The following is a 13,697-nucleotide window of genomic DNA, read 5'->3' on the forward strand; positions in this document are numbered from 1 at the left end:
ATCTATTTATATATAATTTACCCATCAAGTTAACTTAGGTATTACAGTTTGGGTGTACCCTACTTTTTCAAGTTATTCATCTTCGTTTTAAATTTATGTATATTGAGATTTGTGACACACAACCCTTAATTGAATCATATATTGTGTCATTAAAATGGGTCCTGCAGTGATTTTGGTGGACGGAGTATATGTTCTCTACCACCAGATAAAAGTGATCAATGCAACGAAAAATGCAGGAGCTTTAACTTTCGCTATGTACGGTCATGGCGTGCATGAAGGTAGTCGGTTCTGGTATTTGCTTACATTTGCATGTGAATATTAAGTTAAAGATTTCTTTAAACTGCGGATGATTAAATCCGTAGATCAGTGGATTAACGCAGCTATTAAAAGTAACTAGACCTGCAAACCAAGGAATCACAACGTAACTCTCAGGTATGACGCAAGCTACTGCAAAAGGCATGATGCATACAATGTAAGCACAAACCACTAGAAAGAGATTTTTGGTAATTTTAACCACCATGATTTGCCGAGAAATCCTTCTTCTCTCATCACCTGTAGATGCCTGATAACTATCCCTGTGTATTTTCCTTCGATAGATGAGATAGTAACACGCGATAATGACCACCAAGCAGGGAAACTGTATCAGTGAACTACGTAACATTTCATTGTGGAACGATCTTGGATGTTCCGAGTCCACCGTACAAACACTGTAACGATGGGAAAAGCCGAGTGCACCGAAACCTAATGCTGGCGGTAAGGTTGCGACTATAATAACATATAGCCAACCGAGGAAGATCATAACGTATACGTTTCGGGAACAGTATACTTTATCATAACTTGATCTCGGACGAGTTATCAAAATTAAACGATTGACTGCAATCAAAGCCAAATTGATAATGCTAGCTCCTAACGTTATATAAGTTATTGCTCCAATAATCTTGCATAAAAATGTCTTCGAAAGGTAAAAATTAACGCTAAACAACGCTACTATATGAAATAAAATAAACACGCAAGAAATGAGATCGGAAATGGCTAGGTTGACCACAAATACGTTTGTTGTAATTTGAAGTACCGCAGGAAGAATTGTTGCAAAGTTGCAGCAGACCTCCCTGGTTGCAGGTAAAGATAATATAACTGAACTAATATTTTAACTTTTGTAAGTTATTGTTTACGCTGAATTAACTGTTTAAGCTTGAAGTAATGTTGCAATTCTTTCTGGGAAATCCCCGTTATCCCCCTAAGTTGTTTTCTATGACGTAAAAAACCGTGCTCCTGCCTTTGTTCAAAGAGTTGGGCTTTCCGGTCTCTGGAAGACTGGTGACCGAAACTCAGAGGCGGTGTTCTTAGAATTATTAACTTCTCGCACACGTAAACATAGGCCAATGCTCAGACTAATACAAAATAAGCTGATTGTAACGTGCAGTTTGGCGCTCTTTGAAAAATCTCATACAAGACGAGATACAAGTCTACGTACGGTACGTTATCTTATCATTTCTATCAGTCAAATTGGCTATGTTTCTAATACCACGGCGCCGTTTCTAACTGTTCGTAGGCATTGTAAGTGCTGAGAATATTACTTAATACATTGTGAGTCTTATGAGTTTTAAGTAAACTGCACTATTGCACTGAGGTAGAGTACGCCTAGTTATATAGGATTGACGTTATTTACCGATTATTAACATTCACGTTATTAACATTAATTAGTTGCGCTCAGAACTGCGTGAAACTTTACCTACGATTGTAAGTACCAGCTAGTGTTCTGCGGTTGATTGATATAGTTCAGTCAGTCTGTAATAAGTAGCATGAGTGCATTAGTCCTACTTCAGCTATCAGAAAAAACTAGATTGAATGATCCACATTTCGGTCATTTAGTCAATCGATTGTTTCTTAGTGTATTTGCAACGCTAACGGCGTTATTGACACCGTAGAGTTAACTCTGTAGCCTTAAATCTGAGTTCATATCTGTACGCTGCGGGTAGCGCCGTGTTGTGCGCAGAGTTTAGACGTCGCGTTGTGGTATTGCGTTCTTGCGTTATCAGTTAACATTCTGCGTTATGTAAGGATAACTATAAGAGCCGTATATTGTAAGCACAATATTTAGGGACCCTTGTATGCTAAAGGGGTTTCAATTAACGATATACCAATGTGCAAAGAGCACTTAATATCTTCCCCATTGCCATCTTCTTGTCAAGGCTGTCTTTCGCCAACGCCAATTTTAAAGATTGCCCCTTCAGACGGGGAAGTGACATTACAATACAATGGATGATTACAAGTTTCATGACATATGAAACAGCTAATGAAACCACCCAATAATTTTCTAGGCAAGAAAAGATCAATCTGTCATCGATGTATACTCCCAAGTACTCAGATTTTATTATTACTAGTACTATTGTTATTGTTGATACTGCTAATATACTCCTACCAATGCCACCACCAACACCACAACCAACAACACCACCAACAACAACACCACCACTACCATTAACATCACTACCAATACTACCTCTATTATTATTTAGTTTTATTATTATTATTATTATTATTATTATTATTATTATTATTATTATTATTATAATTATTATTATTATGATTATGATTATGATGATTACTATGATTATGATTACTATTATTATTATTGTTATTATTATTATTATTATTATTATTATTATTATTATTATTATTATTATTATTATAATTATAATTATAATTATAATTATAATTATAATTATAATTATAATTATAATTATTATTATTATTATTATTATTATTATTATTATTATTATTATTATTATTATTATTATTATTATTATTATTATTATTATTATTATTATTATTATTATAATAATAATAATAATAATAATAATAATAATAATAATTATTATTATTATTATTATTATTATTATTATTATTATTATTATTATTATTATTATTATTATTATTATTATTATTATTATTATGCGGGTGGATCTAGTGCAATATATCTTTCAACTTCGTGATTTTACGTTTTTCCAACGAGCAAAATAAGCAATGACAAAACACAATTTTAATGTGGGAAGCTGTGAGTTTTAGTGGGGGAGAGGGTTGGTCGGGGTATGGTTTGTGAGGGTAGGTGGGGTGTTCGCAGTCAGGATTCGTATTATTAAGCTTTGTTTTGCTTTGTTTACTTTCTCCTTAATTCCTTTATTCAATATTTTATCTATTTCTGATTTGACTTTTTTAAGTCAACTTTAAGTTTTTTGTGCAACTTAAGGTTTTTTGGATGTGAAACTCTCTGACAAGAACCTCATTTTTTATAGTTTTACTTCCCTTTATGTTCATTGCTGTTAATATTATTTTTTTTGGTTACTTTGTGCAACGTTTCTACTATTTAATGTTGTATAAAACAGAGATAAACAAAACAATCCATTAGTAGAACGTACTATATTTATTATAAGTAAGCGTAGAAGAGACATAAAAAGGGGAATATATAACACTAATAAACTAACCATTTCCATTTGAAGTGACGAGATGTAATAAGTTTCCGTTCAAACTATCCACCAAAATCTGTTGAAATAAAGAACTTAGTAATGATTTTTCAGAAAATTGTAAAACAACCAACTCTTGTGTATAAGACAACATTGTAACATTCCACCGAAAATTGTTGATATGTACCAGATGTGACTTAAGAAATAAGTTTCCATTTCAAACTATCCACCAAAATTTGTTGAAATAAAGAACTTAGTAATGATTTTTCAGAAAATTGTAAAACAACCAACTCTTGTATATAAGACAACACTGTAACATTCCACCGAAAATTGATGGTATGTACCAGATGTGACTTAAGAAATAAGTTTCAGAGAAATCGTCATCATTTTACCATTTTGCATAAAACTAAATTGTTTAAATGATAACTAAAATGTAATAAGTTATCATTTCCATATTTTCAGAAAACTATCAAATTGATCAATTGGAAAGAAGTTAACATTTAATACTACACAGATGTATGTTGTAAATAACAACACTTAACATAATAAACCATTTCAACATTGTTCAGAAAATTATCAAGTTGCTCAGTCGGAAAGAATGCACAACTCTACTAGATCTCGTACAATAGGGTAAAATTCAGCTCGGGCACTCGTCACATTTTAACCAATGTATCTTATGCCCTGCTTACGGTAGAAACTTCGGTATCTAGGCCAACACTTGTTCTGGGCTCTAACCTTCGATTATTTGTAATAAATAATAATGTACTGTAGTTCTTGTACTCTTGGCTTTGCACCCGTACTCGATACATTTGGGAAATCTTATTCCTATATAGTCATATACTATTGCAAGATAAACTGCTTCTACTTGTTCTTAGTGCTTTTTGCCTAGAGGCACAATCACGTATACTTCTACTTAGGATTTATCCTTAACTACCCCCCCCCCCCCCCACTGGCAGACAGTATTACAAAATTCCTTGTGCACAATAAATTAGAAAATACAGCCTAAGCATTTTACCAAAATTTCTCAAAGAGGCGGGGACACTCCGCCCCTTAGATCCCTTGCACTGAGCGACTTACCGTCTAAGCCCTCCCAAGTGGCTGCGCTCAAACTTTTGCTCGCACGCATACCAAGGGGATTTTGCTAGCGCAGCTCACTCATGCCTTTGTACTAAAACTGTATTGCAAGTTTTGTTTAAAGTAGATAATTGGAATAAATGTGCCAAGTCAGGTAAGACTACCGAGCAACTCCCTAATACCTTAAAAGAAAGCGAATGTATATGGTAGTATACGGTTATATCGAAATGATGAAAGTAATAGTGTTGTATTAAAGGTTGCAGTTGATGATGATCTCTATGACTTTGCCCTAAATTTACTATCCTTCAATTACGCAATTTTATCGAAGTTTGACCAGATGTGACGCCACAGAATAAGACAGATATACACTTGTAAAAGGAAATTGTTAATGTGTGAATATTTTTGGAAATTACTACAACGCACAGAATTGGCGTTTTCTGCTTTGAAGATATACGAAATTTCAGCTATTTATATAAAATGAATATTAAGAATATAAAAACTTGCACTAAAAAGTGTTAACCAAACCATGTTGTAATTTGACTATACAGAACTGTCAGTACATATGTACAGAATATATCTTCTCGATATTACATCTATCTCTTTGTGTTCACCCTGCTCATTAACCTGTCTGTGATCTGAACGTGTGTTTGTCCCTCCTGTTACTGTATGTTACTTGTCCTTTAGCCTTTGAAGAAGATTCTACTAGGATCGAACGTCAGGCCAACTTACTTTTACACATTCTCTTACACAGGCTCTCTAGTAGATAAGCAGTTTGCCAACAGTTTTACTTTATTTTGAGTTTAATATTGGAATAAATAATGTAAGTATTAATCTATTCAAACTCGTGCAAACCCCAAGGCTGCGTTTTTGTTTAATAAACAACATGCATTGATTAAACATTACCACGCCTTTCTTTAGGCTTGATCCCGTTACACATTGTGCTGTATCCTATTCAGCATTAATTTAAAGCACGATTAGGCTAGTTGAAGTCAATTTTAATCCTGCGTAATTGATTTTCGCAGCCACATGGTTGACACCGAGTCTTTCACAATATAATCACAATGAAATGTCAACTTGCCCAAAATTTCACATTAACGAATGGAATAAGAATCTACTTGTCAGGTTTACATGAGCAGTCACAACGGAAAATTAAATTATTTTAGATTAACCGCAGCATTAAGGCATCAAACTGTTTTCTTGTGTAACAATTTAAAGGGAAGGCTTCGTTGCAACCTGAATGTGACTTGTCAATCTGGGTATTTCAAAATTTAGTATAAACAAGTTTCTACTCTTCGTTGTAATTCATATGAGGTACATTACTTCTGTTGTTCTTGTTTAAATTGGCGTTTGTCTACATTTCAACTCATGCAGGCTGATAATTTTTGAGCAAATATTCTTTTAAATCAAGTCTTCCTGCTTTTTGTAAAGCATCTCCGAGAACGTCATAAGTTGCAGCGCTACCTCCTTTCCTTTTCCACACAAGTAGCATTTGGTATATCTTCTCCCTGAGAGTAATATAACCCTCTTTATCGAGGCTTTCGAGTTGTCCTTCAGTCAACTGAAGGTTCCTTCCAACTTCCATCCAGCATTTGCTAATATCTACTGATAAGTCCTATGAAAACGAATAGAGAAAAGATACACTCTTATCAAGACAGTGTTGATATTCTGGAGAACCGTCGTGAATAAAATAATCTTAGAAAGGTCATCCTAATTATTTCTTCATTTAACCACAAAACGTTTTGCTTTCAGAATTTATGTGGGATTTCATATAATTATATGTCTCTACGCAAATCATGCAATTTCCTATCTACCTTATCTGCCAGAATATACCTATGCTTAGCACTGTGCAGCAACGAAATGACCGTAGAATCCTTTAAATATGTTTGGACGGCAATAAACTGCCGCGCTACTGCTGTTATTCTGGCAGACACTTTTGACATGACGTATGCTCTCACAGTATCCGTGAAAGCGGCTAGGCATGTAGGTTCAGCATATGATGTCTGCATGAAAGACCGATTAGAATATTACGCAGGATCGCAAACACAATATCCTGGGTCTTCTCTGGGGGATGAGAAGTTGAGAAGTACTCTCGTCGGTGACGAATACATGTGGAGAATAAGCTGAGTATCAGACAAAGTGCAGGAAAGAAGAGAGGAAGCTAACAATTCATCTCAAATGAAAGAAATAGTGTGTGTTCATCGCCTGTGGATGACGCCCCGTAGCATAATGCCAACGATTGCGTTGGGAGGAGGTTCCAACAAGTTGATGTTAGTGTAACTGTGACTGAGTGTGAACCCAATTTCATTCCTCTCGACTTAAAACTCGATTCAAAACGCAGATGTTTTAGATCAAAATGATAAATTCTGAACAAAGAGCAGTGAACAGAGACTCAAAAGTGTGTTCGTAGGTAGCAGCGCGAAGCACTTTACAAATATTGTAAGAAATTACTTAAAATAATGATATCGAAGTCAATTACGTAATAAAGGTTCGTTTTGGCTTACATTTTTGCGTTATCTTTCCAGTGAAGGCCTAATTGATCAATACTTAATAAATTACAATCTATTAAGCTTAATTTCACCGTTGAAGTTACTATTGGTGGAATACAGCAACGGTTAAACAGTTACCCGAAGAGACTCATCACTAGCAGCAGTTCCTTCCGTATCTCCTGCAGTAGCATTCCCCGATGAAGGTATGATTGCTTCAGTTCTTGACAAACTGGATTCCTTGTAATAAATGGCATATCAATAATATTTTAATTTTGAGACATCCCATCGTTTCATGATGTAATGAACATTCTTATGTGTATATACTTCATGAACAAAACCAGATAATATTTATTTATAAAAAAAAAACAGAAGTTTGATTTATCAGAACATGATGTAGTCTGTTATTTAAGTCATCTATATAAAACGTGCCATGCACCATGGCCTCACTGTTAAACCATAGCACATAACCTGAGTGAAAAATAATAATCAAATCACAGTAACCTTTTCTTTGGGGGGGGGGGGTATGGTGGCCTTGCTTACTTTTTGGGGGGGCAAAGCATTTAAACGGCATGAGAAGAAAACATAAATACAACATGGCAGACGTCATCCTGACCTGCATCAAAACTCAACCTAATATATCACTACCTCAACGGTATCAAATATGATAGTCAATTTTGCATCATTAAGCAACCATTAGTGCAGCACCATTAATTACAGTCAATGTAAACCTCTGTTACATAAACAAATTTAAATGCAATATTGCCTACAAATATGTGCCAGTTCAATCAGCATCATGGCAGCACATGCCACAGTATTGATTGTTTGTATCTTATCATACCTTAGCATGGGATACTTTTGACAGATCTGCTTCAATAAACAGTGGTTACCGTATGCATGTAAGGTCACAAGCTTGTGTCGTTGAAAATATGATATTGCTGTTAATTTCTATAAGGAGAAGCTTCCCTGCATAAGTCCGCAAAGCTACTTCCCTTTGGCAACCAATAAACTGCAATCAATATTTTGGGCGCGAAAACAACATTATAGCACAAAATGAAGTCATGATGCATTGCTTTACTCAATATGATTAGTGAAAATAAAGAAATATTTATACACCTTGCTACGATGTTCACATTGCAGATGTTGAAAACATATTATTCACTTATATTATTCCGGTGTTGTTCTTACATTACCAGAATTTGAACTTGTTAGACTACATCCCTCTACCCCCAGCTCACCTTATTCATCGATTGGCAACTGATCTACAACGCTTAGATGCCCGTAAATGTTTAGAAAATTCGGTTTCTTTTTCATATCTCTGATTTTAAAGGATTTGGTGAATTTCAGTGTAGTATCTGGTTTTGAAGGGGGCCCTGAAAGACCTATCTACGAGGTTGATTTGTTATCTGCAGTCATCTTTGTATATATTGGCACTTAAGAGAAAGCAGAAAAACTGCACTGTAACCTGGGAAACCCTAAAAAAATGTCAAAAACAGGAAACGCGTATCGGGTCTGTGTAATCTATGCTTGGAAGAAAAGCTAGAGTGTAAAGAAGTATCACCTAAAGGCTTCCGTAGACGTCTCACTGATGGGCAGAGAATAACATACTGCCAATAGTAGCACTCCAGTGACCTCTGACCTGGGTGTAAGGGATGTGTTATTTGTTCGGATATTAGGCTTTTTTATTTCTCAAGGAATTTTACCTTAAAGTCAGAGAGACGGGTATTGTTCATTCCACTGCCAAGTATTGCTGACGAAGGTCCCGAAAAAACATATATATAATTATGAGTCATGTCTTATTTCTCTGATGTTTGTTATAAATGTCCGTCCGTCCGTCCGTCCGTCCGTCCGTCCGTCCGTCCGTCCGTCCGTCCGTCCGTCCGTCCGTCCGTCCGTCCGTCCGTCCGTCCGTCCGTCCGTCCGTCCGTCCGTCCGTCCGTCCGTCCGTCCGTCCGTCCGTCCGTCCGTCCGTCCGTCCGTCCGTCCGTCCGTCCGTCCGTCCCTCCCTCCCTCCCTCCCTCCCTCCCTCCGTCCGTCCGTCCGTCCGTTCATCCATACATACACCCATACATCCTTACATCCATTCATACATCCATCCATACATACATCCATACATACACGCATACACCCATCCATACACACCCACACACACACCCAGACATACGCCAACTTGACATCACGTGTTCCGATGGATGCAAAGCATCGGAACCAATCATGGTGTAATTTACTTTATAGGCTAATTACAGCTCTTTAGAAATTATTTCCGATTGTGTACACTATTATTAAGTACAGGGGTGCGGCGAAGCCCCGAAAGCGGTACCATTTTCAGATAATTCTTGGCCTCTGCTAGTAATTTTGAAGCACGTAAATACGTGCCAGAGAGGGGAATTTACACTTAATTCTTTTACACTGTGAATATAACTCAGACCTCTATAATGCGGTCCAGGGAAGGGGACGCCGCAGAGTTTCTGGCACTTCTTGTTCTTTTGTAGCAAATTAAAAGCATGACAATTTATTTGAGAATTAATTTTCTCCTGAATGTCTTCTTAGCCATGTCATAGGGATTTCAGCCGTGACATTTTAACTTTTCCAGAAATTCAATATTCTCTCATTGTGATTTATGAAAGCAAAAAAGCGCTCTGGAATATTTCAATTTTTTACTTCTTTAATTTTCAATGAGGAGGGGAATACTCCAAAAGTTTCCAAATCTCCTGAACAGTAAGCACTCATTAACTCAACTGTAAGCATTTAGCTGAGAAATCACTATCGTGCGATCTTGCCAAGTTGCCAACTAGTTGAAACTATCGCACATAGTAGAAAATTCAAATTTGAAGCAGACGAAAATGATTTGGCAGATATTGTTTTTAGTTGCTCATGTTTCGCTGTTTTGTTTTGACTTAAAAATGGATATGAATCCAACGTTCCCCACAGGAGAGGTGTGTGTGTATTTATTATTATGTCTCTTTTCTGAACGAAACACAAATAACCTAATTATTAGTTCTTACTATATTGTTAGTTTCTCTGTACAATATCAGTATAGCGGTTCCTTATTTAAAACGAAAGTCAGTCCGGGCGTTGAAGGGTAAAACTGGCCGTTGTATATGAAAATATTTTAAACGTTTTTTTGACGGTTTAATTTCAACATCCAAGGGAAATTTAAGTTATTAATTGATAGTGTTCCTGCATCTCCATGGCGACACCTTACAGCTTTGTCAAAGAGGTGTCTACAGACGCAATATATCGAGATGTATTACAAATATATACAACTATGAGTGACTTCTTAAATTCCAGGGAAACAATTTGGTGGACCAAAGACGTCCATGGAAAGGGATGGGGTGGGGTTAATTTACATCTTCATCCAACGTTGGGTAACATATTGTAGTATTAAACAATTTATTCGGACGAATCCTTCCTCCCATCGCTTTAAAACAATGGAACTACAAGCCGCTAGTTTACTGCCTTTCATGAGAAATATGTCAACTCATCCGTCGCCCGCATGGTGAGTACACACCTTCACATTGAAAAAAAAACTACTATAAACCGCCGTTAAAAACTAACTGTAACAGATCGTGCAATCAATTAATGGAGATAAGAATCAGCGTTAATCTTCTCGAAATCTTACTTGCGGCTTTGAACTGGTACAGATTTGGGAATATTTTTTTTTAAACTTTCGTTGGAAGAGATTCAACTCTAATGCACACATGCTTGAACTAGTGACAAATTATGATCAACACATCAGGAGTCTATATCTATCCACTCGATTGTTCTCCTGTTTCAGGAAAAGTGCCAAAAGCAGCAGGAGAACACCTTTTTTGACCTGTTATCAATCATGATCTAGTTTGTTGTGCTAACCCCACAAAGCACCATATTGGTTAACCCCCCCCCCCCTCCTCAGTAGATATATGGGATATTTGAGTTTATGTTTAGAGAGTTAGTCCTTTGAGTGTAGAGCAAATTGTAACACTATGGTAATACTGTTGAATCGTCATAAGGCATTGAGTGATGTTTTTATTACTTTTCTTATGCAACAATACAGGAGATTTTAAAATGTTTTTTTTTTCAGTTCTTTTCACAGTCAATAACCTGTGAAAATTTGTTTCGCGAAGACATGAATGAACTCAGGACTTACTGAACATTAAAACAAAGCTTCTTTTGATAATTTTTGAATTGGTAACGAATTAAACTCTGCCCAACAGCAGAGTGAAATCAAATAATCAGTGAGCATATCCTGGGGGGGGGGGTGCGAGTTGAAAGATGAATTTTTTAAAGATATGTTTGAATATTGTATCTTCTAACACATCACATCATCGGACTAAATCTTGTAGTATTAAAAGTCTATCTGTTCTTTGTTAAGCTTTTCTTTGACTGTGTGCGGAACAAAGATATTTAGGCCGCAACTAAACTTGACATTGATAACAGTGCTATCATAATTTCGAGATATTAATTTGTAACTAGTTTATCTTCGTTTCCTGTTCTTTACACATCAGTTATAAATCTTTCCTCCCTGATGAGAGTCTAATACCGTTATTCCTTTGTTACATAGTAACACCGCCTTGTCTGTCCATAAATTACCGTTACTAAGTAACAGGAACACGAATCTCTGTCTTTTTTACCATTTCTCCTGGTAGATTACCCCGTACGCCACAGGTCTGGAAGGAAGAGAAAAGTTTATTCTGTGAGATTCTGAAATTTAGGATAAGGCGAAGCAAAAAATATAAACTAGAATATTATATCTTCACAAATATAGCAGTAAACTATTCCTGGCAGGTAAAAGCACATTTGCATTGAACACACTAAAGTAAATACAGGAGAGAGACTCGTTACTGTAAGAATCACGGACTTAAATACATGAATACATGCATCAGCTTTATAGGGAAGGCAATGTTAGTCATAAAACACTGTGTGACGTCATAATGATAAACTCACTGAGATGATCAGATGGATTCCATGGACAAGAAGATGACGATTAGGGAAAAAAGGGTAGTATTCAAAGATAAAACACAGAACATAGATTAATTTAATGTAAAAAAAAGACGTAAAAGCTAGCTTAGCCCACAAAGCAGCATATTGGTCATCCCCCCCCCCCCACTTTGTCTTAAATGGTCTGTTTCTATCGTATTGTTAGTCGTGTATAGATATCCATGAAAGTTTGGGGAAACAGTTGTCTGATGAACACATAAAATAAGCGACACAAGGATAGAATTAAATAGACTAGTGTAGATCTGTCAACATTGAAACTTTTCATGAAGTATATTTACCCTACATAGATTTTACTTTCTGAATGTACCCTGTGTGTGTATGTTTAACTGGAAGTATTTACATGCGCACAAATCGACTTTGCAATAGTCGACTCTCTGTTCAACGATAGGCAGGGAAAATTTAGATCAGGATGGAACGTTCGGTAAATTAAGGTATGATTAGAGTGGGCTGATGTAACCGATGTGCCCTGTGTGTCATCTAGACTGACTTGAATTTGCAGAAACAGTGTAAGCTCGTCACTGCTTTGTCTCTATGAATTAGCCGGACTTGGATTGAGTTGCTCGTATATTCTACATCCTCGATCCAAGTGGTCTCGGATTTGGCTCGGTATTAGCAAAAAATGAGTCTTGAGGAAAATCAGAGTGTTTCTTATACTAGAACATACAGACATATTGAATGTTTCTGATGGAAAGAGTACTAATAACAAAAGGGACCATGTAAGGATACAAAGCCCGGATGTTACATTGTATTATCGTAAGCGTTTGAAGATAACTATAAAGACAATATTAATTGTCGTTGGTGAATATTAAAAAATCAGCCACTTTACCAGTACCTTTCAACACCTACCTCCTCTCCCTCGGTCCTAAGCTCTTCGAGATCCTATGTGTTTTACATATTAGTAGTTATTCAAAGGTCAAAAGGAATAATGCAAAAATGTTAAACCATTAGTAGTTCAGATTCACCATTCATATCTTTACCTTCACTTTGATTTTCCTAGTATGTTAATGTACATCAAATTGATAAACCTAACCTCAAGAAATACTTTTTTTTTTTACCACGCTTGGTGTCTTTATTGGTAACATTCTTGTGCCAATTCGAACATATTTGAATACAATAAGATCAAAAACCTTTTACAAGTAATGATAGGTACATACAAAAACCAAGATGAATCGACATTAACTGAACAGTATAGTGCAATTACTAAATGAGTCTTTTAACTGCTCGTAAGAAATGAAAGCTTTGCCTCTTTGCTTGAGTTCTTTCTCAAGTTTAATAGCAAACTTTAACTTATATAAAAAATCTCTACATCTCATTTCCGTGTTCGAAGTTTTCTTACTAAAGATGAAGTACTTGAGATGAAAAATTAAGAAATTATATTTGATTTACAGAATAATGAAACCCAAAGCAAATGTCATTCTTCGAAAGTATAAATTGTCTTCCAAAAATAGCTTGCTCCACATCTAAAATAAAGTTCGATATAATAGGGCAGTCCCAAAACAGATGTAACAGGGTCTCGTCATAGCGGCCACAAAAGTGACTTCGTGGGTTATCGATTTGCCCCATTTTAAGTCGGTAATGGTTTGTTCCAATAATGCGATGGAGGAAGCGAAATTGAAAATATTGCATCTTGGAATCTCTGACAGAGCGAAACGGGGCTTGAAAAATTTTCTCCCATTGGGTGGCTGTGATATTAAAA

The 13,697-nt window shown here is 36.0% G+C and overlaps 1 protein-coding gene across 1 annotated transcript in view; it reads right to left on the reverse strand.

Annotated features, from left to right (window-relative positions):
• Positions 1-3,403: 3,403 nt before the first annotated feature.
• The window catches only part of LOC139978057 (receptor-interacting serine/threonine-protein kinase 1-like), a 117,273-nt gene continuing 106,979 nt past the window's right edge, over positions 3,404-13,697 (reverse strand). The window contains exons 2-4 of the mRNA XM_071988008.1: positions 11,635-11,669; positions 7,163-7,261; positions 3,404-6,150 (exon numbers count right to left, since the gene is read on the reverse strand). Coding sequence (XP_071844109.1) covers positions 5,902-6,150; positions 7,163-7,261; positions 11,635-11,637 — 351 coding nt within the window. The 5' untranslated portion in view covers positions 11,638-11,669 and the 3' untranslated portion in view covers positions 3,404-5,901. The remainder of the gene's footprint in view (positions 6,151-7,162; positions 7,262-11,634; positions 11,670-13,697) is intronic.

The sequence above is a fragment of the Apostichopus japonicus genome, chromosome 12, assembly GCF_037975245.1.
Source record: "Apostichopus japonicus isolate 1M-3 chromosome 12, ASM3797524v1, whole genome shotgun sequence".
NCBI lineage: Eukaryota > Metazoa > Echinodermata > Holothuroidea > Aspidochirotida > Stichopodidae > Apostichopus > Apostichopus japonicus.